The following is a 27,780-nucleotide window of genomic DNA, read 5'->3' as shown; positions in this document are numbered from 1 at the left end:
TTTTCCTCATGACATGTGTGCTATTACAGCAATATTAAAAATGTTTCCTATTTGTTTTGGACCCCAAAAGCCTTCAAAGGCACATGTGTTGCTCCTTTAATTCCCCAAACTAGATCCAGAGTATAAAATCCAAAGAGTTTTGTAAGACTTTCAGAGGCACGTTCTCTTTTTTATTGTTTGAATGCTGAGGTTGACTCTACGATACATGATATTGCACTTCTGGTCAGCTGGGAGAATGGATGTCTTTAGTCTAAACTCTCTTGGTCTGTTGGTTTCTCAAGTGTCTCTCGGTCATGACTTGTGACCTGGTGGCTTTCTCTCTCTGGGAGAGGTTCTTTTTCTAAAGGGTTTTTCAGCCTGTGATCGATCTTGCTTATCCCCCTCCCCCCCTCCCGTTTTTTTTTTTTTTTTTAAGATACTTCTCCGCCACCTCCCCTCTTCTACTGCTCTCTCATCTGTCACTTTCCCTAAAGTCACCCCTTGACCTCCACCGAGTCCTCTCTAAAAACTACAAAAGGTAGAGATCATCGCCTCACCGTCCGAAACATCAATGAGACAGAGGGACTGAGAGAAAGGCGAGCAGAGACAGAGAGGTGGGGTGGAGGGGGGCGGGGGTGGGGGGGGTGTTTGAATGAACTCTCTCTGCAGTACAGCTGTGGTGTACATTAAAGTTTCTGGTACAATAAAACCCACAGATTCACTCGCTAACGTTTGTTTTCTTTGCGTCTGGAATTTCTCTCCATGTGTGGGATGCAGAAATCGCAAATAAATGCCATGTCCAATAAAATCAACAAAGCCCTTTTCTCTCCCCCCCCACCCCCCACCCCTCACCCCTCGGCAGATACAATTTAGGGATTAATTTGGCGATACGTGTAATTTCATATGTACTCATGTGGCCCTAAGATATGTAAACACGTTCCTTCAAGCGGCAGCACATAGGCTGGTAGTCTGTGACGGTAGATTTGGGTTTGTTGTCATAACAGAGACCCCCACAGGCAGAGTCCACGGTGAGAGTTTGGTCACTGGATCGGTTCGCTGCCCGCGGAAAGTGAAGATGGTCGGAGCTCGACGTGTGCCGAGCCGACCCGAATTAAGCGCTGGTGCCTCTGCTGTTCATCTGCAATGTTCACAGTAAATCAATAGTTTTTTTTTTGGTCTGATATTCCTTCCTGTGGTCCCTTATTTTTTATGTGTCCGTGTCTCCACCAAGAATGAATACGGAAGTGTCCTGCAGTTAAGAGAATTGTCCTGGTAAAATGCAAAAATTTTGGTCCAGATAATGAATGATTTTCCACCGCTGTACACGCAAAATGTCCCCTCTGTGAAGTCCCGAGCTTCTCATCAGGTGATTTCAGGCCTCAGATAAGAAAGGGCACCTGTGAGAAAAAGAAAAAAAAAAGAAAGAAAGAAAGAAAGCGTGAGACAGGCGTTAAATTACGACCAGTGAAAAGGGATTTTAGAAAAACCAAAGTGAAAAGAAGATAAAAGAGATATACTGCCGCCATAAATTTCGGGCATATGCTTTAGCATGCCATTCCGCAGACATATGGCTGTTGTTAGCATAGCATGTGCTAACAGTAGTTTTTGGGTGTAAGGTCAAGGATATGTGAGAACAGAAGCGTGAGGACGCCCCCTTAATAAATGCAGACATGAGGTTTCTCAGTCAGAGGGCAAAATACAAACTGGAACATTCTCACATAGGACATTATGTAATATGTAAGATTTGTGATATACTAGGTTATGTATTCAATTCCCACCTTCAGACACTCTTGGTATTTATTTTGATTCACAGTCATATTTTAATAATTCAGTTAACTGTTTAATTTTAAGTTTTTATTTTATCTTCTCGTTGATGGTGCAAAATTGACCCTGTCTGGTTTGACTGTACATAAAGCATGAGGTATAAACTATCACCCAATTATGTGTCTTTAGCCAACTTAATTCCAACTTATTACCACAGGTTTTACACATATTTCTGGCCATTACGGTCAATAAGCCTCATTTTAATGAAATTATACCTCATTTTTGAGTTAATGCCCGTCGTCCCCCTGGGTCAAAATTGACCCGAAGAAAACAGGAGGGTTACAAGATGCTGGTTTAAAGTCTTCTAAATAGTGTCAATAATATGATTCTGGTGGGGAAATTGAGAGTGTTAAATGTATGTATTTATTGTTTGGCCTTAAATTAGTCAAATCAAAAAGTAGGGTTAGGGTTAGGGTTATGGAAATAATGCAATAAAATACCCATTATATGGATACATGTCCTCCTTAGCTACTACCCTAATGAAAATATAACAATGTAATGATTAAAAAATAGCATGTTCTGGTCTCTGTCACTTGATTATTGTTGCAGGACTTTGCTTTACGTGCTCAGGAGTTAGTGTTTCATGTCTCTGGTTTGTGGAAATCTTGAGTAGTTCCTGAAAGCCTGTCGTGGTAAAGAAATTTCCTCGACAGAACATTTAGAGAGAAAGACTCTACAGTGTTGGGAATGCTGATTGACAGGTGACCTCTGCGTTGCCTGCTTAGCAACAGAGAAGTTCAGCTAAATAAAAAACAAATAAGTAATTCATGGATTAACCACTGTTATTTCTGTGAGGCCGTCCAGTGAAAACTACATGTAGTCAAAATGTACCGCGTTGTGGATCAATCCGCACTCTTCTTTTTATTAACCCTACGCTGGAACCTGGTTCCACTGTTCAACACTGCTTCCCCAGCTGACCTCAGTCCTAGCACCTGTTTCTAATAGCTGCCCTGCCAGAGGCTATTAGGATCCGTCCACCCCCAGAAAGGACCTTTCCTCTGCAGCTCCAAACCCAACCGCACACCGGCTATCCAGTCGCACTGATTAATTACATCAAGATGTATGCTGCTCCGCCTCGTAACGGTGGTGGAGGTGTATGTGTATGTGAGCGCATGTGTTGTCCCGGTGGCTGCCTTTGTCCCTTGTTGTGTGTGTGTGTGTGTGTGTATGTGCGTGCGCGGTGCCACATGCTGGAGGTGCTTCATGTGTGTCGCCCTAATTTTCTTTATTCTGTCCACTTGGAGATATTTCACCGAGATATTTCATTAGACATTTGCTGCTCTCGGATATTAAGTTAGATATTCATTTGATACCTGCCGCCCCGCAGAGTTAACATGCAGTCTGACTCATTGGACCGCTGCCACGCTCTTTGAAGGGCCCCGGTTTGTCTCGAGGTTGCTACAAGGTCAGTGGATGAACCTGATTGGTCAAACCCCCCTCCCCGCATCCCCCCCGTGGACCAAAATTGGAAACGGCGGCCGCTGCAATCACGCTGTGACGGAAAACGACGTTGCCTTCCAAAGTTAGATGGAAGGGGGATATGTTTGAAGTTGAGTGTAACCCTTTAGCTAACAGTAATGTAAAGTGAAAAGACCCTCTCATAGCTGGACAGGTAGGTATTCTCTGAGGGCTAACAATCTGAGGAGGGCTATCGCGCACTACCGCAGCTACACTTTACCCTGATGGAAGCTGACTCCGCATTAAGCCTCACCACAGATTTTTTTTTTTTTTTTTTTAGTATCGGGCAGATGGAATCGGAGCCGCACAATTAACCCCAACACTCGAGACAGTGCATGCTCGGGGCCCCCTGAAAAATGTTAGCGGCCCTAACAACCAAAGCTCGCAGCTAACCTGGCCGCATGTTCGAGAGCTTGTGAGTAATTTGCGGTTACGGGGCGGTGTAGCGCCTGATTTGGTTCAGACATTTTCAATTTAAAGTGAGAAAAACAAAACAAAAAAACTGTTGGAAATGTCTTCAAATTTCAGAAGCACATTTTTTAAAAAGTAGTTTTTGATGTGTTTTGTGTGTCATATGATTTTATCAAAAAACCTACACACACATTTACTTCAGCTGACTACAAAAGTTATACCAAGCATGTCCGTACAGCTACTCTAATGCTTTGTGACATCATTAACAGATCATGCTAATTATGACTCAATCAAGCTGCAGTATGCAACGACAACAGTGCTGTTTTTCAGCTTCACGTTGTGTGTAAAACAAGCAGCTGTATCTCCGTCTTTTTCCTCCCCGTCCCCATTTCCTTCCTATCTTGTTAACACGGGGGCTTCGCTTCAACAAATTTTGCATGAAAAAGTATCAAACTGCAGAGAAAAAAGCTGTTATGGACACAAAACTGGTCAGATGTGTAATTACTTGGGGGCGGGGGAGGGGGGAACTTTATCCTTACGCTCACCAGCACTCCTATAATCAAGTTGAGTTTCATGCCAGGAGCAGGAGACCAACTGTTAACAATCCTGCCTACAATCTCTAAAGCATGTCAACATTAACTAAAGATTCATACAACTGAACCAACTGTGAATACCGTTGTATATTTATATATTGATTTATATTTGAGACCATATTTTAAAGTTTTTATGGATATGGGTATGAATGTGTAGGGGTGAGATGCATTAGTGTTATGTGTATATGTAAAAGTCAAATATTGCAGTCAGGTTTTGCCTTCAGTGGTCTTAAAATATAGAATATGTTTGTATTTTGTAGTTTTTTTTATTATAATAAACTTTATACACAATTTTGTATCAGCTTACTTTGATGAAAAGCAGATTGTTAAGTTTAGTTTAATCTTGAAAACTCTTATTTTCACTACTTTTGATGCTGGTTTTCCATTATCTGCATTGATTTTTCTTCACGTCTCTGTACATCTCTTGTTAAATGTTCTCTGAGGGATGAAATGTCCAGGAAAAGATAATAATTTTAATAATATTGCACCAGTTACATGCTCAGTCTGGCTGGCTGAGTGCAGTTAATGAAAGGAGAGAATTTTAAAATAAGATGAAGTGTATTGACCTTACTTTGTCCGTACTGGCCGTACTGGTAGGACGCCACGTGGTCGACTGTGTAGCCGGGTGAGCTGTAGGAGGTGGGGCAGTAGGACTGGGAGCTGGGCAGGGAGGGCAGAGCGGACATGGAGGGGACGCTGGTCAGACCCTCCAGTCCCTTGATGTGATCCATGCGCTGGCTGCAGCTGGCGGCCATGCCGGCGGGGGGCTCGAGGCCGCCCGTCAGAGGGGAGATGGCGTAGTCGCTTTGGGGCTGATGTGGCACGCCGCCGGGGTTCAGCAGACCCATCACCTGATTGGAAGAAAAGGTGGGAAGAAACAGAAAGGAATTGAAAGTGTGATTAGTTTTGGGGTTGATTTCGTGTTTTTTACAACTGCAGCCCAGTTACATGCCAGGGGGGAAAAAAAGGGGGACCGGAGGGAGCAGTGCATCATATGTGCACATCATGTTATCAGTTGTCTTTTCAGTTTCTAACAAGGCCCTGTAATACTTTGAATCTCTCTCACTTCCAGCATACAAACAAAGGAGTGTGTGTTATACGTATCGACACAGACACGGAGACACACACGCTCAGACACACTAAGGAAATCCCCCTGTCGCGGACATCAAAAGGCTCCCAGCGAGCCCTTCCCAGACAGAGATAGCACCAGAGAGGAAGAATTAAGTAATTTGTCTCAGATCCGCAGCTCCGCTTATTCCAAAATTCCTTTTTGACACCGCTCCAAAAAAGCCGTGGCACGAGATAACCGCTTATCTCCGAGAGAAAAAGATATGCTGACAAAGATAACACAGGACAGGGTCCCTGCGAGCTCGGCTCTGTTTCGGCCCTTGCAATAGATTTGCAGTTTGAGAAATGCGTTAGCTCTTGACCTGGTCTTTATTAGCGACCAGATAATCGAATTTGTGGAAGGGGGGGTTGGTGGAATATTCCTTGGCCAACAAAGGATGGAAAAGGGCCACGGGGCAAAGTGTTTCAACTGGTTTCAAAACAGACCTGACACCACCAACCCCCTCCTCTCCTCCTCGTTGTACTCTTGCTGAATTTACCTGTCCTCCATCAAAGCGCTCGGTAACCTGTTAATAAGAGATGGAGGCTTGCTTCATCACTTATGAAAGTAACTCCAACTGAACCTGCTACCTCTAAATGTATCATATCCCACCTCCTCCTTCAACAGAGCGCGGAGGCCTCGAGGGCTCCTCCGAGTTATCCTAATAAGAAGCAGGTACGCTGCTCTTTGGGTCCTCTTGGCCCTCTAAGTGACATATTATTCTACATCCACACACACACATGGTCCTACTTAAATCATTTCCCAAGTAGGGGAGGTGAATGGAGGAGTCCATGTTGATTTGGAAGAGGGGAGTTGTGTTTCCTCTCATGCCCGGTAACATTTTCCTAAAAAATTAACCTGCGTTTGGAAGGTTTGGTTGAAACAGAAAGAGAGAGAGGGGGGGGGGGGTACGAGACGCTGTTTGGCGAAACAAGCCACGGGAGAAGCAGAGAAACACACACGCACACCACTTCTGAAACAGTTACATTCTAGTGTGGGTAACTTTCATCCCTTTTCTTTCCTATATTTTACCTATCTCTAGCTCATCATCCCTCTCTCTCTCTCTCTCTCTCTCTCTCTCTCTCTCTCTCTCCCTGCCTCGTGAGATGGCTGTTGGCTGGCCCGTCCAGGGTGTTTCATATTGGAGCGCTGCCGTTGCCAGCGGCCTAAATCAGGAGCATCCAGGAGTTTAGCGGAGAAGAATGTCGGGACGGGGGGAAAAAAACATCTGAGACGGGACATTCCTATTCCTTCCCCCACGCCGTATGAAATATATACAAATAAATTAGAACCTTTGCTTTTCTCGGCGAGGAATGTCCAGGCAAACATTTTGAGAATGCAATCACAAGAACCTTTTTCCCTCGAGGCTATAGGATAGCGTCGAGTGTGTGCGAGCAGTGTTTGTGCGCGCGTACGTGACCTTGATGATGCTGTGTCTAGCTGTCTGCGCGTACAATATTGTCCACGCGTGCTGCAGTGTGACTCTGTGTTTGAAATCATGTGTGACAGTCAGCAGAGGAAGGGATCAGCTAACAACATCCCCCCTCGCTGCCAAGAAACCTTGCAACCAAACAACTAGAGAGAGTTTTAAAAAAGCTACTATGGACTTATTTGTGAGTGAAATTCAGTTTCCTACATTGCTGCTGTATTTAAAAGAATAAAAAATGTAGCAATCAATCTTCTCAATGTACACAGAAGGTTGAAAAGTTGACTTAGCCATGCTGCTCAACCATGTCATGTAATATTTGTGTAAAAGATGTTGCAAAATCCTTAACTGATCCTCCAAACGTCATGGAGTTGATCAATTATCTACAGTCAGTGTGTATATATGTGTGTGTGTGGCTGTAATTGTGTGAACCTGTGAGTGTATATATGTGCGTGTGTGTGTGCGTGTCTCTTCGCTCCCATCTTCACACTGCTGCCGACTATTCTCTGAGGACTCGGAAATCTCATTTTCTGCTAGTTGGGGTGTGTGACTCCTCTGTCTCTCCTCTGTCGTCCCCTGTCGTAGGTCCACGGACCTTGGGACTTCATGCCTGGATAATTGGCTGTAATTGTCTTTTCACTTCTCATTTGTCACACACTCAATTGTCCTCTGCCCTCACGGAGTCATCTCACTTTACTTTGTGCGAGCGAGTGAGTCACCCGTCCTCAGGTCTTTGCCAACAAGTGTGTGATTGTAGCGCGTGCAGAGAGAGGAGAGAGGGGGTTGACTCACCGATTGAGCGAGCCGTTAAGCGTGTGTGTTTATGTACTCCACACCTGGGTGAAATATTACTTGAATAGGATAAAAGAAAAAAGAAAAAAGATAAAAAAGACAGAAAGAAAGGAGCGTTTGACTTTCTTCCTTTTTTTTTGTTAAGCTCATGATTTCTTGTGTGAAGCTGTGTGTCTGACAGGATAAATCATGATTATCTCGGCCCGGTTCAACTCTTTGAAATCATGTTCAAATCTAATTCTGCCCAGCTCCAGTGTGGCTGTGCACGTCATGGGTATTATCTGTGCAAGTAAAACTATTTTCGTCTCCAAGAAATGTGTTCTGTTTTCAAACACACGAGTCTTTCTCCTGTCAAATCAGCGCGCAGCGAAAAAAGGGAAAAAACACTAAGTTAAATCTTCTGACTCTTATTAGCTTTGCATCTTCCTTGAAAGAAATTAATCGAAAATCAGTTTTCAAATTAAACTGATTTGTTTAAGAATTTAAAATATTCTGGATGAATCAACATTTTTAATCAAATCAAATCACATGGCTGAAACGGATTTTCTCATAACATATGGAACTGTGATGGATGACTTAAGTGTCTCATCTCACCACCAAAAAGATCTTAATATTAAATAATATACTAAATGTTTTATTATTACAGTGATGCTGTACTGCTGACTGGCTCTGAGCTCAAAAACACAAACTTTAAGCTATATCCTCACCTGTGGAGGGAGTCCATTTCCTATGGAGGGGTTCATGGGATTGGCCGGTCCTCCGGGGCTCACAAAGCTGTCTGAGTATCCTGAGAAGGAGTGGCGTCCGGAGGCGAGGCAGTAGGCAGAGCCTCCGTCTCCCTGTCCTCCACCGCCGGAAGCCTGGTGGCCCGAGGAGGGAGGGAGAGGCTGGGGCCGATGCAACGTGCTGGGGGGATCTGAGACAAAGGCGTGACGGAGAAAGTTAGAAAAGTTCTTAAATCGTAACTGCAAAGTTCATTGAAAGTGCAAATTAAACAAGTTAGCAGAGATGTTGAGTTTAAGTGGAAGTTAAACTGCTGGAGTGAATATTATATTTGAATTTTATGTCAAATGGTCAAATGTATAGAAAGTAAATATATGTTATTACAAACATGAATAATAAGCTGGGCTATTTAACTTTAATAAACAAATCCAAAATTCTATTGTTTGAACAAATTAAGAATGATTACAAATAAAGACATATACCTCTGTCCAAATATATGTAAGTCAATGTACACTTATTTTTCAATATTTGAAAGACCAACAGTATGTGCAAGTAGACCCAACTATATTGGTCAACCAATATTATCGGCTCATATTGGTCTATCACAGATATTAAAGTGTTACCATTTATGCTGTCCAATATGTGCCGATATTTTTTTTCAAATAGGCCGCATTTTATGTAAATTTAATCCTTTTTCCTAATTTGTGTTTAATATATACATATTAAATTCCCAGTGAAGTTTACTGTTTCAGAGCACTAATGTCATTGTTTATAAAAATTAAGTTTATTCTTAAACTGTAATATACTATGCCTCCATTATGTATCTTATGTATCTTTTTTTAACCTCAAATGAATGATTACTCTCCAAATTGTTTCGACCACAAATGTGTTTTCAAATATTATTGAAAATCAACTAGATAAATAGAAAAATGATTAACAGAACAATGATTTCTTTCCTTTGCCATTTAAAAGCCTGAAGGGTAATTAACTGAACCGTCAAACACTGCTTTCATTATACCAGTCCCTACCTTGTGCTATTGATGAGGGGGGGTAGGCGCTGTCAGAGAGCTGGTATGGGGGGATGCTGGACATGGCTGAGGGTGGGAAACCCCCTGGGATCAGGTGATTAAACGCCATCAGTTGATTGGCTCCCGCTTGCTTCCTCCACCTTGCCCGCCTGTTGCTGAACCATACCTATAGAAGAACGATAACTATGTGTCATATGTGCACGTGGGTTGTATTTGCAGCCTCTATTAAGTAAGCCGTAGCTATTATTACATTTCACACAGTCCGATTGGCTGAAAAATCACTTTTTCTCAGAGTGTGAAAATGAAAAAGGAAGATGAGAGACAATGTGAGAGAAAGATGTATTTTGTGTGTGTAATGTGTGTGTGTGTGTGTGTGTGTGTGTGTGTGTGTGTGTGTGTGTGTGTGTAATGTGTGTGTCATGGCTGGAGTGTGTGAGTGAGTCCATATGGACAGAGCTCATGCTGGGTTTGCTTACAATTCACATATGGAGCCTGTGGAGGAGAATTTACTGGACTCCAGATCAGAAATAGGAAAGTCTGGATTGGGCCCATGGGAGCATGAGAGGATGAGAGATGTGTGTGTGTGTGTGTGTGTGTGTGTGTGTGTTCATCATGCTGTTGAAGGGAGCACATAGAGAGCAGCAGGCTGCCTTTAAATGATGAGAGAATGTGTAAAGCCACAACATTTACATCTTGAAGTGTGTATGTTTGTGTGTGTGTTCTTGCGTGTGTGCTTATAGTAAGGACAGGTCATCAGTGGCGTGTTAAATCAGACTGTGGCAGATGTGTTAACAGATCATCTTGTAAACATGTTGATGTTTTTAGCTTTTATCTCTCTTCACTTCCTACAAATCTGACATTCCGTACATCTTGGCGCTGATGTGTGTGTTTATATATACCTGCACCCTGGCCTCAGTGAGTTTGGCTCTTTGGGCGAGCTCCTCCCTGGTGTAGATGTCGGGGTAGTGGGTTCTCTCGAAGGCCCTCTCCAGCTCTTCCAGCTGCTCGGCCGTGAAGGTGGTCCGACTGCGCCGCTGTTTCCTCTTCAGTGGCAGATCAGGCTCCGACTCAACGTCCGAACCCTCGTCAGAGTGGCTCGCTGTGCCAACACGGAAGAGAATATGAGATGATTAATCACCTGATATGATCACAGACACACACACCTACAGTTTTTATTCAACAGTCTAAAGTGACCACCTGACTTTGTAAAACCAGTTTGCACTTTGAGAGTAATTTTCATTCACGTTGGAGGCTGTGGCGTGAACTTAAACCACTTACAGAGAGGTGTTTCTTCCTTTTCTTTACACACACACAAACACACACAAATGCACCATCAGGCCATGGTCTTCCTCCTGCTCTTGTGGCCCAAACAGACCTCCATTCAGAAGGAATATTCCAAGCCGAATAATCCCACTGGACAAGATTCCCAGGGCACCGCAGGGGGATTGGTGGACTAAAAGCCACACAAAAGGGCTAATTTGGATCCAGGGGCCATTCTTTATGTGTGTGTGTGTGTGTGTGTGTGTGTGTGTGTGTGTGTGTGTGTGTGTGTGTGTGTGTGTCCGTCCAAGCGCCCAGTTGGCTGGATGAAGAACAAACTGTCTGTTCAGTCAGGTGAATGCTGCTAATGAATCAGCCTGATTTTCTTTTCTTTTTTTTCAAATCTCTCTTTTGTTCTCTCCATCTCTTCACAAGTATGAAGTGACAGTTCAGACCAGATGATTTCTATAGCAGTGATGGAGGTGATAACCAGATATCATAGTGTGACATACTAGAGGTCCAGTCTACAGTCTAAATGGAGAATAGTCAGTTCAGTCTTAAATCAATTGTAAGTGTAAAACCATATCATGAAATAACAGCTAAGTCATGATTTGATGTTGCTTCTGCTCTGACCCACAAAAAATGAATTAAAACATCATCGTCACCAATATGGAATATGGGGCTGCAATCAATGATCACATTCCTCATTGATTATTTATTATATTTGATGAGTCATCTTTAAAACTTCATGAATGATGGAAAATGAGCCCAAAGTTTTTCAAATGATGTATTTTGTAAGTGCAATACCCAAAGTTATTCAATGTATAATGATATTAAACTGATACATTGAGCACATCTGCACATTAATCCAATTAAATGAATCTTTTTTTTTCTTTTTTCTTTTTTTAAAGCACCAAATGACTCAATAGCCATAACTCGTGACTACTTTTTGACTCATGGAGTGTGATCTTCAGCCTGACTGAGCTGCACTGATATTATGGCTCCTGACAGCTTTTGTGTGTCTACTTTTCATCTTAGTCTCAGATCACTATTAATACTATTGTGAACTATGTTCTATAATCCCACAGCTTGTTTTTTTCTTTGTTTTTTTTGTTTTTTAACTCAGCACTTCAAACAAATCCATTGGCTCCCTTTCGAAGTTCACTAAGGCCAAAGCGCCCACTTTCTTTCTCCCTTTTTTTTTTTTTGTGTTACACTTAATTAATTCCCCCTAAGCACAGGGGAAGTTTTGTGTGCAACACTGTATTAGTTCCCCCTCAGAAGCAACAATAAAATACAAGAGAATCCAAATAGCTCAGGGCCCCTCATGTGAAACTGATCCTCTCTCCCCCTTCGGCGATTTTCTCCTCGCAACACCAATAGCAGTGGGAGTCAACTTAACATGCATTAGGAGCAAATTGGTAAAGAAACATTCAAGCATGAGGGAGGCAATAAGTAAAATATTTTCAAAGGGGGGCAGCGAGAGAAATGGAGACATTGCCTTAGGCCTCCAAAGGAATATCTTGCAGTTTTGGCGCTCAAAAGATTGCGAGGCTCTTTATTGACCTACTTGGTCAGCGTTTTATTACTAATGGGACACTATCGTCGGCTACTAAAAGACAGGATGTTCATTTTATCAGACGAATGCAGAGGAAAAGAAAGAGGGAATGAAAAATAATGAATGTGTGGGCAAGATTTGAAGTTTTGGTACTTTTTTTTGGCAAGGCAACAGAATCGTTCCAATTGGCAGGCTGCTGACAACCAATCAAACACACCAATTTGTATATAGCTGTTCAGGTTCTGCTGCTAGTGTTTTAGGTGGTAGGGGAAGGAATTCTGGGTGTGGAGTGTGGGGCTTTTGGAGTTTTTGTGGACAGGATGGTTGAAAAACAAGAGATGAGGCCTTTTGTAGCCCCCCTTCTCCACCCCCTCCACCCTATCCAGTTCCTGGAGGAGGGCCGCTAGGAATGCTTTTTCGCTTCTACCCCCACCACCCCGACTTTAGCAGCATGCACGTTCCTCGGCATTTCACAGGGATTTGGGCCCTGGGAAAGCTGAGGCGGCAGGGAAAATCCTTAATCACTTTGGAATTACCTATCGGTTATAACTGCTACCGGGGTTTTGAGAACTTTTCAAAAGAAGCGACAGAGTGGCACCTCTGAAGCCTCCAGATCGCAGCGGTGATACCATCCTGAATCAGATCCTTTATACGGGACTCATTTGTTTCCCTCGGCTTGGTCGGATTGCTACATCGCTCGACGTTAAGATGCGACAAGATAAGATGATGTGGAGAGATGATAACGATGTCTGTGGGGAAGAAGCAACATGATGATACGGAGAGAGCGGATGTGCTGCTCTGAACAAATTACAGCAGAAAAAAATAAAACATATTTGAGCTTAGGTGGTTCAAAAATGGCCTCCTGTGTGTTTTAGTCTTCATTTGCCCGGACAAACACACTTTTATTGCACTGTCTTCAACACGCCAACCTCCTTAAACAAGCGTCACCTACTCCTCCCCTCTTCTCTCTCTCTCTCCTTCTCACAGCCTCTCTTTGTCTCCCTTCTCCCCCCATCTTTCTCTTTTCCACCCATATTTCTCCCTCTCTCCCTCTCTCTGACTCTCTCGGGCTCTTTGTTGCCACGGAGAGAGAGCTGAGGTCTTTGCCGGCGATTTCCACGCTCCATCTGTGGAATCCGTCATGGCTCCCTCGGCCCTTCACAGTAGAGGGCTGTCACCTGCCCCACGGGGGAGCTTGGGGAGGAGGAGGGGGGGGGGAGTGGGAGTGGAGGAGGATGGGGGGGTATAAAGAGGCTCCGCAGAGGGCTGGGGGGGGGGGGGGGAGATGGGGGCACAGCCAGGGGCATTCTACCCCCTTCCCCCGTTACAAAAAAAACCCCTTCCTCTAGAGGGAACTGTAAGAGCACCTGAGGGGGTGAGGAGGGCAGTGTTAGAGGGGCAACGGGGGCCGTTGTTGCTCATGTAAATGGACCCGTGGGGATTGACTATCTGGGGCATCTGCTTTGGTTTTTGTTGTTGTTGATAGAATTGAGTACATTCACAGCTTGTGCGTGGACACTAGTTGAAGAGAAAGGAAGTACGTCCCTCCCCACGAGTCCCCCCATCTTCTCTCTTAGTGTTGCTCGAAAAGATTAAAATCCCCTCTATTTCTCTATGCTTACTTCTCCTATTTCTTTCCAACTTCTCTAAAGTCATAGAAATAAACTACAACAATCATTCTTCGAGGTAACGTTCTTAAAAAAGTAAGCAAGAAATTTCACGTCCTGTAAAAGATTCAAATCTCCTCTATGTCTCTGTGCTTCTACTTCTACTTCTTTCCAGCTTCTCTATAGCCATGTGAAATAAACTCTACCAATCATTCTTAAAGTAATATTCTTAAAAAGTAAGAAATCCATCAAGTGACTCTGCATGGTAGCATTTTATTTTACTTGGAATATTTTTTTTAAAAGGTGAAAATCTGATGTTACACAAATTCATGTTCACCTCATTTGGCTCATTTTTAGTGTTTTTTAAATGATGTTCAACATTAGAAAGAGGGTTTTTATTATTGTACTGTGGTGTCTTGCAATTGAAAACAACTTCTGGGCACATGTGGATATATAATCTGTGTGAAAATCAATGAAAACTGATATGCTACTCTTTTTATGTATAAAATGCGGCTACTCCAGCAACACTAACCCCCCAAAACCGCAAAAAGAACTAAACAGAAAGTGATGAGACATGTTGAATATAAGCTATCTACAAGAAAGCACCTTACATTGCTGCTTTCTATTAAATGCACTCTATTACTTTTAGGGTTAGAAATGTAGGAAGTCAGAGGAATTGGGAGTCTGTCACCAGTTAGGAAATACATGACAGGAAATACATACACAATACATGTTCTGCATGACTAATGAAATGTAAACAACCATTGTCGTATAAACACACTTACAATACTTGCTGTGTTTGTTTGTGTTTGAGGACGCTGTAAAGTTTGGTTTGCAGTAAAACAAGAAATTAAAGAGCTTCTCCCAGCACTTGTAATAACATCTCTGACCTCTGATCTCCTTATTTTATGTTTAAAGTGATTTAAAGTTAATTCCGCTGCACCCGCAAGAGAGCATCGACCCCATTCCATAAAGTCTAAAATATAATGTATTGTAAAAGAAGCTGGCAGGTGATGAAGATTCATGGAGGGGGGCAAAGTTGTGCCAAGACAAGAGGGCAGCCACCCAATCACCCTGAAAGCTGACTACTCCCCACAGCTTGGCTCAGGAGCTCACCCATAAAACTTACACACACACACATAGAGAAAGAGAGAGAGAGAGAGAGAGAGAGAGAGAGAGAGAGAGAGAGAGAGAGAGAGAGAGAGCCTGGAGCTTGCGCTACTCAGAGCACATGACCTTCCACATGCATGTACACTCACTGGGCTTCCCCTGACTCTACATGCATTTTAAGGCTACATTAATCGAGCTTGTCAGCCTCGAGGCGTCACCACTCTTACAATAAGAGTGCTCAAGAAGCGGTGTGCACAATACTTTCCAAAACATTTTTCGCAACAATGAAATATAAAAGCCAAAATAAGCATTGGGGGGGGGGGGAAAGTGTATTACATCTCTTTCTGAGACAAAGAGGAAGAAAGCAAAGAGTAGATGGGGGGGAGAGAGAGAGAGAAAAAATAGTGTGGGTGAAACCTTTAGCCCCTTTCCTTCCCCGGATCTTATCCAACCTTGTAAAAACCTGTGGTTTCAGAGTGCCCCATTTGCCGTCATCGCCTCGCTATCCTCAAGATCTGATCACATCGATTTGGCACCGTCAAATAGCCTTGGCCAATCAAATTATCCACTCTAACCCTCATATCGCTCCCTGCCCGTATACATATGCTATATCTTAAAAATGCTGTATTTAGAGCCCCTGTAAACACTTGACTTCTCTCTGTGTGCTTTTGCTCCACCTCAGCTTAAGGGAGCAGGGGTGTGTGTGTGTGTGCGTGTGTGTGTGTGTGTGTGTGTGTGTTGGGGGGGGATTACAAAACCGGCTCTTGTCAGTTGATCAGAAATATGAGCAAAATATGAGCCTTAAAAGGGTAAAATTATCTGAGTGGAGAAAAAAGGCCTGGAAAAGCAGCCTCAGCGAGATCGCCCGGGAGCCGAGGAGCATTAAGCCGCAAAATAAGAGAGAGACAAGGAGGTTGGATGAGAGGGGGTGTGGGGGGGTTAGAGGAGGAGAAAAGAAAGCTGTTTAATTTAACCAAACTGAAGCCCTGAGAGGCACACAGTGCGTGGGACTCCAAGCCAAAACAACCTCTCTAGAGCCAAGAAACCCCAAAATGGCTCCCGCCATGCAACGCCATCCTGAAGAGAGGAGGAAGAACAAAATGAGGAGGAGAAGGAGGAGGAGAATAGAGGATTTAGCTGAAACAGACTGTTGGAAAGACTTCGGCATTGCTCTTTTTTTTTAAAGGAGGGGGGGGTGTTTCGAATGGGGACACAAAGGCTTAAATATGTCCACAGAGACATGAGACAGTACGCATTGAGCATGTATGCATGTGTGTGCGTGTGTGTGTGTATGAGACAGAGACACAGACAGAGACAGAAAGAGAGAGAGGGAGCGAAAAAAAAGGGGGGGACGTGTCCAACTTGGATTTTGAGGACTTGGGGGAATTGACTGACCATATGTGGGCCATTTGCACCCCTCTCTTTGCACATCCCAGTAACTCTTCTGGGGCTTTGGTTAATAGTGAGGGGTAAATTGAGGCTGTGACACGTTGCCCACCCTCCCCACCACACCCCCTCCGTCCCCCTTTTCCCATTCTCTCCACCTACTCTTCTCAAAAAACACACACAAAACAAAAGGCAGAGGAGACAAACGCAGCATTTATTTGGGCGGGCCGACCATGCTGCTCCTATTCAGGAGCCGGGGGACTAAGTGACTGGCCGACTGCATTAAACAGTATATAGAAGTCAAGGCAGGCAGATGCTGGGCCGGATAATGGCTTTACTGACAGCTTATGGACCCATCTGCGACTCTTTCTGCTGGGTTAAGAAAAAGATGCTGTGTGTGTGTACGTGTGTGTGTACGTGTGTTTGTGCCATTGGATTTTTGTATGTGTCAGGGAGGTGGGGTGGGGAGGGGGGATTGGAGGGTGAACTCACTTGACTTGCTAAGGAGGAGTCTCAACCTTCACAGCTGCCCTGTAAATGAGAGTGTGCCAGAGCTGCGTATATGTGTGTGTGTGTGTGTGTGTGTGTGTGTGTGTGTGTGTGTGTGTGTGTGTGTGTGTGTGTGTGTGTGTGTGTGTGTGTGTGTGTGTGTGTCTGTGTGTGTGTGTGTGTGTGTGTGTGAAAAATACCAAAAAAATGATGACAAGAGCAAAGTGTCATCGATCACAGCCTTGTTACAACATGACAGAGAGGTTTTAAAAGAGGAATCATGGGGGTTGTTTTGGGGGGGGGGGGGGGTCAGGAAATGGTTACCTGTCATTTGTAACTAAATGTGTTTCTAACCCTGTTTCCTGTGTAGCGCTAGGGGAGAGTGACCTCTCGGCTGCCCCGTGACCCTGCACTTCTTCTCTCGTCTTTTAACTCCGAAAATGACTTAAGTCAGCAGGGAACATGTCCAGGTCCGACAAGGTGAGCCCCGCGTGCATGTTAACTGTCATCCTTCGTTTCCTAGGTGACAAGAGGGCAAGAGGGATGTTTGACAGTTTGATCTCTCTTCCTCTCGCTGTCTGAGCCGCCCCCCTGCGACTGTAATATTGACTGTTACAGGAAATGGAAGCATTTTACACAACACAACAGCACAACCCTATGTAGCTGTAATCTAAGATTTTATATGAATTTCTACCTAAAATCTTTAAATATAATTAAATGTAGTGAGACGTCTATTAGAATACTGTATAATGCTGCATTCATGTTACATGGGTAAGGGCAGACTGAAGTTTCCTACTTAAAAATACTTCATCCAACTCAACTTTCAGATGGTAAATATTACCAAGGAACTCATGGTTTGGCAGTGTAAACTTATTTGAACAAGGAAATACCTGTAATCATGTTTTACAGACTGCTGCATTCATTCATTTACAAAAATCCTCAACAAAGTGTATTATTTCCATCAGACACTTCATTAGCTAACACTGTAAAGCTCAAGTGTCAAAATAAAAGTGTGTGATAAAAATCTCAGTTGCTATGTTATAAAAGAAAAGATACTCCCACATGGCACACCGACAGCATGAACACACATTTTAAGACTCTTTTCCGACACGTCACAAAGGTTTCTGGGCTAATTAGTTAACAAATGACTGTCAGGCTTCATCAGTCAGGTGATTGACAGCTGCCTGTCCCCCCATCAGCAGCATGGATGCTGAATTTAACTGGCCTCTGGCTGGCCTCTGCAAACTTTGACACTCAGCCCTAACCCCATACACAGGCAAATACACGCACATGCACACACACACACACACACACACACACTTTAAACAGCAACCATGCTCACAAACACGCAGACAGATGCATGAAAGCCACGCACACACAGAGAGAGAAACACACACAGTACTCACATTCTTCCTCACTTTCTCAGAAACACACACAAACACACACACATGCACATTAAAAAACAACCTCTCTCCCTCTTCACACCCCAACCGCCCCCCCCACCCCCTCTCCTCCCTCCCCCCAGCTGTTGTGCCTATAGTGCATACTTGCAGCAGATAAAGAGGGGCCTTATTCTAAGGCGAGCCATTCTACTTGACCTTCGCCGGGCCTTTTCAGTCTTTCACTCCCTTCAAACCGTCTTTGGGGCTCGCTCGCTCTCGCCTCAATGTGGCTAGTCCATCACGGGTGAAGGCTGGGGCGCTACAGCGGGTCTTGAAGGGGGAATACCCCAAAATGCCCCCACCACCACCCCTTCCCAATTCCACACATGCAAACACGTACACACACACACACACACAAGTGCATGCTCCCCCTCCTCCCTCTCCAAAAAAATCAGCCTGACTTCAAAGTTTGGTGTGCATTCATTAATTGCCCTTTGAATTGATATCAGAGGGTCACAATAAGAGTGTGAAAGGAAAAAGAGGCTTTAATGAAGCATAGAGCAGCCATTCATTTGCAGATAACTATGTTTTCATGCTTGGATAGTCATCATGCATGGGCTTATTAGAAAAAAACTCTCAGAGAGAGGGAGGAGAGAGGGATAGAGAGAAAGACAGAGAGAGCCCCGAGGGGTAAGAGGAGAGTGATTTGGTGCTCGCCACTTGGCCCTCGTGCCCCCCTTTGCCCTCGTGCCCAGGGACTTGACTGAGTGACACATTCATTCTTTCAACGGACAGACAGAGCCCTCTTCACCAGACACTTGGCTCGGGCCGGCAATAGCCAATAGCTATTATAAGATCCACCGAGACCTTTATTGGTCCTGTCTTTGTCGGATTTGACGAGACCGAAACAGCATGGCAACAAATTCGAATCATGTTTAATAGCTCGAGCTGTGGGGGCAAAACGTCCAAAATAGAAAATGGAAATGGTGCTTCATTCAATAAACTGCTGTAAGTGAAACTGAAAACATATGTGAAGAGTGGCAAGCAGATATCCTTATCTTGGTAGGAGGGGAAAAATGGGTTTATGAGGGAACGCTTCACAGTTTTTACAGTTTTCACCGATCTTCAGATAAGTGATTAACAAAAGTTAACACAGTCTTTAAAAAAAAACACCATCATTATCACACACACATGTGCTCATTTTCTGCCTTCGCCTCTGCTCCCCTCGCTTCTTCCCTATCACTCCTCCTCCTCTCCTCCTTCTCCTCTTCTCCTGGCATTGATCCAGTGTGTGCCCACGGATTGCATTTTGCAGCACGCCGTCCCTCACCCCGGAATGGCACAAGAAAATCCAAGTTCTTCATTCAGTCGCATTATTTACACAAACAAAGTCCTGCTCCGTTTCTGTGACAAAGCCAGCTAAATCTTTATGGCTCTTTCATGTATTGTCTGCTCACGGTTCCCTTTTGTCCCCCGGCCATTGGCCTGGGCCCTGGATACAATGAGCCCGGGGAGAATGGAGGCAGATTGAAGGAATGCGCCTCAATAAACCTAATTATGACATGATGACTGCGCTCACCATGGTAGGGTTTTTTTCAAAGATCCCGGGTTTATTCAATTAGCCCTTTCCAGGATCCCCTTTCACCAAATAAAGTTATCCCTTTGACTGTTTGCATTGCAGAGTGGAATGTGTGTGTGTGTATGTGTCTGTATGCCTGTGTGTGTGTGTGCGTGCACATAAGGCTAGCCTAAATGGAAATGTATCAGCCCTCAACAAGGCTCCTCTGTATTATCTGGCTAATTTCACCTAACGAAGTATGGTCTCTAAAAGATACAGTGTGAAAATGTGAGGCAGGAGGAGGAGGAGGGAGGGGGGAGGGGAGAAGGGGGGGGCACCATGACTGTTTTAATCATTAACTTTGTCTCCAGGGTTAATTAGTATGAAGCTGGGAGTTTTTGGTACAGCCCATGCAGCAACAGGCCTGGAGGGTTAGCTTTACTGCCAAACACATATATATATGACAGAAAATTGATGAGGGGTGGGGGATTTTTTACATTTTTTTATTTTTTGTGTGTGTATGAATTTAGCCTATTACTTATTGCTTGGGTATTTAGGAAGAGGGGGATGTGTTTTAAGTTAAATTTATGTCCAAAAAAATAATGCTTGATTTGTAACTTAATAGTTTAATATTTAATGTAACTGAAAAACAGCTTTTCACATGGTCCACATTTCTGATTCTGCTGTTAACTACTGTAAATATGAATGTTCAAGAGAGCCAACAGGTGATTAATAAAAGCAGAGCTAAACAGCATGGTGTGCATATTATAGTATCATTGCCTTATTAGCAATCATTGAAAGTCTTTTCTTGTGTGTTTTAGATATTATATTTACTCTGTAAAAACAAGAATTCATCATTTTCAACACATTTTTGGCCTCGTGTTTAATGTGGTGTTATTTCTCTGATAAGACGTAATAATTTGAAATATCTTGCTTTGAAAAATTACAGCAACAGTGTGCAGCGAGCAACTTTAAAATGAAAAATATTTCATTTGGACTCAGATACTAATCTGATGAATAGTTCCAGCTAGTTTTTTATAGCCGTGACATTTTGAGACTGTAACCAAAATACATTAATAATCAACCCCGCAAAAAGGTAAATAAAAGACATAATTAGTAGCGTTTTGGGACTGGACTGACTTTTCTTTGTTTTGGGCCCTGCGCTCCGGAGGATGGAGCCCCGATATTAAACGAGCTGTGCGCCCGCAGGCTGAGAGAAACAGAGAGAAAGAGTAGGAAACAGAGGGAGAGGGGCGGTGTTGCTCTCCAGATGAAAGTGAGATGAAATAAAAGAGTCGATTTAATCTGCTTGAAGAGATTTGGGGAGCAAGTGGAGGAGGAGAAGGAGGAGGAGGACGACGAGGAGGAGGAGGAGGGTGAGTTCTCGGAGTTGAGCGCAGCACAGGACGGGTGGCCGGGGCCCCCATTGTGAAGAGGCGCTCCGGGCCAGACCGGGGCTCTCCGGGGAGAACATTGGTCCCCATTCACTAAAAACACTCTTTAATACACTCCCTCCGTCATTAAATGTGACATAGCACAATATCGACATCATTTAGAAGACATTATTAATGTTCGAAGGGGAAAGGCCGGGACTCATCAAAGAATCAATAATAGATCATGAGTTACAGACTGGAGACGTCTCAGTATGAATCCCTTCAAGGCGAGGAGGCCACTTCGTTTTGTTGACCAATTAACGTCTGAATATTATGACAAACCCAGCAATTAGCCAGGCTCCATCACAATGAAATGAGCAATGTTGCCTTTTCTCTTTTTAAGCGCTGAAATTACAAATGTTTCCACAGTTTACTGACCAGAAAAAACAAAGTATGTATTGACTTTTAATAATGACGCAGCAGAGAAACTGTAAAATGTTTCTTATTGACTCGTCAGTTTGGAACTTGTTACTTTCTCTTCCTCTCCAGTATGTGTGCTGGCTGCCTGGAGGCATGAGTCATTGTCAAACATTTCCTAATTGCGAGTCATCCACATGTTGATAGCATACTTTGAAAAACGGCACATTTTAAATAGACTGTGTTCAATGCGTATTTGTGCGCGTGCTTTTTTTGCCGGCCACAGCGTGTGCGCTGGTTTTTGGTGGGGCGAGCACGCATCCTTGGGCTGTACGTGAGTGGATTTCAGAGGCCTCGATTGTCATTCTGAATGGCGGTCGGCTTCTTTAGACGACCCCAAAAGGAAACATTTTGTAGGTGAAAACGGCCATTTTCTCTGGGTGTATGGGCCTCTAAACCGTGCTGCAGCGCTCCCTGAATAATTCATCCTTCATTGCGGCCTCATAATGTGTTTTGTCGGGCTTTTTTTTTCTGTGGAGAAGCTCTCCTCTCCCCTTCTTTCTCTGTGACTGAATTATAAACAGGTCTCCTTCGTCTTTAGCGGCGGCCAAAGCTGTTTCCAAGCTGGCCTTTTGTCCCCGTGCAGCCCAAGCGTGAGCCCCAAATAGACTCTCGCGCCTTTGTCTCCCAAGTTCATCCTCTAGCGTCCAGTTGTGCGCGCGAGGCGTGTCTTTGTGAGGAGATGGAAACCGTTGAACAAATGTTTGATCAACTCATCTGGGGGACATTTTGTCTCCTCGGACTAGAGTCCTTTATCTCTCCTCCTACTATTTTACTGACGCAAAGACCCTAAAAAGTACTTAGAGGGAAAGGGTGAGCTCAATGTTGACATTACTCTGCTGAAGTGACTTTACAAAGTGGAAAGAGAAGAGATGGAAAGTGTGGAGGACATGTTTGAACAACCAAACGTTAGATGAATAGCCTTAGCCTATATGGATAATTAAATAATAAGCTTAGCTCATGCGTAAGTGTTGAAATATGAAATATGGAGCTTGTCTAAAAACAATGTCACCGCCAGCTCGAAAAAAGTTAGACTGAAGTTAAATTGTCTCAGAAATCATTACTTCCACTGTTTCCCTCTGGATTTAGCTGTCATGTGTACTTTGGGGAGGGTGAACAAAAATCTATTTAATGGAGGGAAATGATGACAGTACATATAATAAATGAACAGTGCAGTTTAGTTTCTTCTGTCAAACTCACACATTCACCCAAATCTAGAGGAGAGGCCTACTGCACATGTCTATCATGGAGGTTGGAATTATTTGTAAAGAATCACAAACAAATCGACAAATGGCTACGTTAATGGCGCAGGAAAAAAAGAAAAAAAAAAGTAATGTACACCTAATGACATTGAACACATGCTAGTAGGCCTGATGTAGCTATAAAGTAATTAGCTCAATTAAGCTACTGACGGGGAAACCAAATGAAACTATGTCATGCTTTGTGTGTTTGCCAGGCCTGCATCAGTTTAGAGTTTTACATGACAGCGTTTTCATCAAAAAAAAAGTTTGGCATGGACCTTTAATGAACTTCAAATAGTCGTTATTCCACTTGTTCTATAGCAAGAAAGAAAAAAGAAAAAGAAAGATGTCAGCTAAATGAGAGAAATTCACTTTTTTTCTCCGAGTGAAAACTTAAATTCCAGAAAAATGTTTTAAAAACAACTACGTCATTTAATTACTTTCACTTATGAAAAATAGGATTTTGCGTCTTAATGGAAGCCTGGCTGACTTGTACAGGTGGTCATACGTTTGAAACGCTAATATAAAGGGATTTGTTACACAAAATAATGACTAAACTATAAACACATAGGCTCCCAGTACACGGGCCAAAAGACATGTCAACCATATTTCCATTATTTGTTTTACAATCCACAAGAATGCAACAAATAATATCACATAATATGTATATATATATGTGTGTGTGTGTGTGTGTGTGTGTGTGTGTGTGTGTGTGTGTGTGTGTGTGTGTGTGTGTGTGTGTGAGATGCAGACCTATTGTAACACGACTATTCAAGCAATCTGCTTTTAAGACACCGCTGAACACACACACACATACACACACACAAATGCGCGCGCACACAAATGCACACACACAAGCAGTGAAAAGCACACTCTGCCTTTCCCGCACAGAGCCATCACCTGCTGTTTGATTTACGGTATGGCCTCATGGGAAAAGCATTAGCAGGAGAGATATGGTCGATAAAGAATTCCTAACAAAGGACGACACACACTCTCCTCCCCCATCTAACAACTTTACAGCATGCTAAAATTTCACATAGAAGCAATACTTATACGAAGGAATCAAACCACTCTGCTTTACGCCCAGCTCAAAGCGATCAACAGGTTGGGGGTATGAAGCATGATGTTTCTCTCATCGTGTTTCTTTTCTTTCTTTCTTTCTTTTTCTTAGTTTCTTTGCAAAATTGAATTAAATGTCTCTATAATTTAATTTAGTGGAAATTATCCCAATTAGAGAATATAGACTATAAAGTTTTCACCATCACCACTAATATTTCCTCCAGTAGCCTACAGCTTAAATCAACAATTTATACAAGCAGAGTCCCTGACAAAATCTGATCTAACAGCTCTCCACTGTGTGTGTGTGTGTGTGTGTGTGTGTGTGTGTGTGTGTGTGTGTGTGTGTGTGTGTGTGTGTGTGTGTGTGTGTGTGTGGGGTTGTGTGTGTTGATATGAAAAAGATAACCCCAGCAAAAGTTAACAGCCAACTCTCTTTCCTTCCACACCAGCAACAATAAGATGAGGAGTTCACTTACATCTGTCTCCTAAGATGCCTTCGATGCTGTGTTTGGCCCTTCGCTCGTTTTCTTCCAGCTCTTTCTTCTCGATTTCATCCTCATCCTCCTCTTCATCGCCTTTGCCTCCGAACTTACTCCGCATGATGCGACTGATGGAGCTCACTGCAAAAGTTCATTCACAAAGTGGAAATTATTGACAATTTATATACATATATAATATATGTTAGTACATCTATATATTTGATATATAGGTCCTATTAGTAAATCTGAAAGTAAAAAGTGTATATATCTGTATTTTGTACCATAACCGTTTTTAATATATAAATAGCCTATATGTTATAAATACTCTGAGTAATATATAAATGTATACTAATTCTCTAAAATTTCATACACTGAAAGAAAAAGCAGATTTATTACAGGGGGAAATTTTGTTTTCACTTCACTTATTTATTGTTTTTTTCTTTTCTGTTTTTTTTTGTTTATTTATAATAAAACATGGTCATGTATGACAATCTGCTGTAATCGAGGTTAAAGTCTATAGAATATTTATAGAATATTATGGATAATAATAATAATAATAATAATAATAATAATAATAATAATAATAATAATAATAATATATGTGAAAACTTTCATTTCTGCCCTTTTTACCTGAAGGAACGTTGTTGCGGTCACATATCCCATCCTTCAGTAATTTATCCCGAATCTCCCAGCTAAACATACCCGGGTTTTCCCGCTTGTATTCTTCTATTCTCCTGTCTACGTCCGGCGTCGTTCCCTGCTTCAAAGGTCAGAAAAGTGGCAGTGTTCATTCACTTTGTTGTGGATCTTGGGACACAGTTAATTGCCTATTACGACTTTAAATATCATCAGGTTAGATTTGGTATCTTCCAGCATGCATTAAGTTATATATTTTTTTAAAAGTTGTATAAGTCCTATTATCCCTGCAGGAGGCTTTGGTTCTTACCTTGGGTTTGCTGCCACCGATGGCCCCGGGTCTGATGGAGCCCGTCTCCTGGTACCGGCAAAGTATTTTGGACACGCAGCCGTGAGAGACCCGGAGCTGTCGGGAGATGACGCAGGGCCTAATGCCGTGGTGGGCCATTTCCACGATCTTGTGTCGGATGTGGTTAGGCAAAGGTCTGCCATTTATGAAAACTCCACCGAGCTGGTTCACTCGGCCTTGACCCAACGGAGTAGACACTACATTTAATCAAAACACAAGAAGAACATGTCACTAAGTAGATCCTGTGCATGCTGCAAACCCTAAAACACCAGCGGAAGTTAAGTTTTAACTGACTCCAAATAAAACACTACACATTAATGACAACATATTTTAGGTACAAATTAATTCTCTATAATCTCTCCAAAAATATCAATATGACACATTAAGATTTGACCTAAGCGACAGCCTACCTTACAGTTAGAATTGTAAAGAGAAACATAAGCAATATTTATTAAAAAAACAAAACAAACATTTAATAAACTCTCATTTAATATAGACTGCAAGAAAAAGTTTGCTAAAAAGATGCAAAAGTTATACCAAACATTGTGGAAGAAAAAAAGTCAAACATGCTGCAACACTAGCAATAAAAATAATAAATAAACGGTGAGTCAAATGTTGAAGCTTTAAACTCCTGCAGCTGTGCAGAGAGTGAATAAGAGGAGTTAAGCCTCAAGAAAAGTGAATGAGAGTAAGTGACGTTTGACCGACTTGCACTGAAACAAAGATATCTAGCTATCAACATCCAGGGCAGTAACCCTTCCTTTTGGCAATGTGATGCTTTACCTTCCAGTGGGAAGCCACTGCGGGGGTAATTCTGAGCCAGCGTGGGTCGCATCATCCTGGGTATTGACCCCGCCAACGCAGTCATACCTCCACCAGCCCACTGGCTACAGATACCTCCTCCTAACGGAGAGGCTGCCGTTGTGACACGAAGTTAAGACGTCGTTTAAACCGCTCTGTCGCCCGTGGGAAGCTTCCTGGAAGGTTTAGGCTCGGTTAGGGTTAGCCGCACCCGGGCTAAAAGCAAGCAGTGCCCCGGGACAACCACAGCTCTCTGAAGAGTCAAAACTGACGGCGACAAAAGAAGAAAAAATGATTGTTGGACGTTAAAAATAGTCAGTTTCTCAGTTTCCTCAGTTTTATCCGTCAGTATTTGGGGTTTTTTTTAGGAAATGTAGATGCCACGGCGGTGCAGCCAGGACGAAAATATTGTTGTTGTTTGTTGACACCGGTTCAAAGTGAGAGGAGACCGTCAAAAGTAGCGGAGCTCTTCTCTCTCCCCGTCAGCGCTCCCGGCTCTGATTGGTCGAGTGGGTACACCCGGTACGCGGCGGGGTGCTTTGATTGGCTGAAGCTGAAAACTTTTGTCCTATCACGGACGCTGTCACATTTCTGCTCCGGCAGGACAGAGGCGTCAATTCACTACAGGGAAAGCTATGGCAGAGAGAGTCACTGCATGTACTGTTAACCACCAAATAGTCTCTAAATCCCCTTTATGTGCTGACTGAACTACATGCAGGAAAGTAGAGTAACAAATGATGACTGACGACGTCTAGCCTAATTATTTAGTTTATGTGGTAAAATATTAGTGGGTCACCAAAATATTTTACACAGACCCAAACACTGGTCCTGATGTGAGCTTTTCCAAGTAAATCACTGCTGATTAATCATTTTCCTCTTTTCTAATTGAAAAAAACCCTGAATGAATAGGCTACACAGATTAATAACACCCCTGCTTTCCCTGACGTTAGTCTACTACACTGAATAACAGAAACCATACAATGTACGGTAGTATTATAACACATAATAAATACAACTTTTAGTATAACTTTTGCTTGTGCAACATTTACTTTGTCATATGTGTGACTGAGTTGGACAAAATATTAGAAACACTTGTCAGTCCGATACAACACCAGTGGCCTCAAAATAATAATAAAAACAGCAAAAAGGGAATATATAGAGTAATATATAAATACATTATTGCGTTAGGATTATTTCGTTATATTACATTTTGTCTTATATAAACTATCTATATATCTTACATTACAACTGACTTTAGTTATGTATCTGTTTAATTTGACTAAATTCACTGACAAACTATTCATATTTGGTCGCTTTATTGGACATATAACGCACTATATGCACCGCCCAATTTTCCTGGCATTATTTAGTTTTCGGCTCTATAGTTTCCACTTAATTTTGCTTACCTCAGCTATCTATAATATCAATCAAACTAAGATCAAAACATTTTGAAATCAAATCACATCCATTTATTGCTCTTTTTTCCCCCCAGTCTGTGCGGCATATCATCCCCAAACTGTTGAATGCACGCGGCCTCTAATTTGTTTCCACCCCATGCCCTCATATATGACACAAATGGTGCTAAAGTGTGCGCAACTCAAGGAATTTATTGTGGTTTTCAGACTGAGCACCAGCAAGCCGAGAACAGTCCGAAGGGGGACGTGCGCCACAGC

The 27,780-nt window shown here is 42.9% G+C and overlaps 1 protein-coding gene across 5 annotated transcripts; it reads right to left on the bottom strand.

Moving 5' to 3' along the window:
- Positions 1-1,341: 1,341 nt before the first annotated feature.
- Positions 1,342-26,174, bottom strand: pax3b (paired box 3b). Of its 5 annotated transcripts, none has more exons than XM_062418779.1 (9): positions 26,090-26,174; positions 25,268-25,503; positions 24,952-25,081; positions 24,319-24,462; positions 10,242-10,441; positions 9,343-9,508; positions 8,299-8,507; positions 4,837-5,116; positions 1,342-1,376 (listed from the first exon to the last, which is right to left on the bottom strand). In XM_062418779.1, exons 1-9 carry the CDS (start codon positions 26,172-26,174, stop codon positions 1,342-1,344), a joined length of 1,485 nt encoding a protein of 494 aa, XP_062274763.1. The 5 variants fall into 5 exon arrangements, with proteins under 5 accessions (XP_062274763.1, XP_062274764.1, XP_062274766.1 ...); XM_062418780.1 differs by having other exon boundaries at positions 4,837-5,122; positions 8,293-8,514; positions 9,344-9,508; XM_062418782.1 differs by having other exon boundaries at positions 1,359-1,376; positions 4,832-5,116.
- Between the last annotated feature and the right edge of the window lie 1,606 nt (positions 26,175-27,780).

The sequence above is a fragment of the Scomber scombrus genome, chromosome 5, assembly GCF_963691925.1.
Source record: "Scomber scombrus chromosome 5, fScoSco1.1, whole genome shotgun sequence".
Classification (NCBI taxonomy): Eukaryota; Metazoa; Chordata; class Actinopteri; order Scombriformes; family Scombridae; genus Scomber; species Scomber scombrus.
Note: the sequence above shows the minus strand (reverse complement) of the source record. Positions and strands in the feature narration are given on the sequence as shown.

What these genes read in the sequence shown, in the direction of transcription:
- pax3b (XM_062418780.1), bottom strand. Translation starts at nt 26,174, where the DNA reads ATGACTGCGTTGGCGGGGTCAATACCCAGGATGATGCGACCCACGCTG. An exon ending in AGGCATCTTAGGAGACAGAT is followed by an intron (nt 10,442 to 24,318) that starts GTAAGTGAACTC and finishes GTGTTGGCACAG; the next exon opens with CGAGCCACTCTGACGAGGGT. An exon ending in GTACGGCCAGTACGGACAAA is followed by an intron (nt 1,377 to 4,836) that starts GTAAGGTCAATA and finishes TTTTTCTCACAG; the next exon opens with GTGCCCTTTCTTATCTGAGG.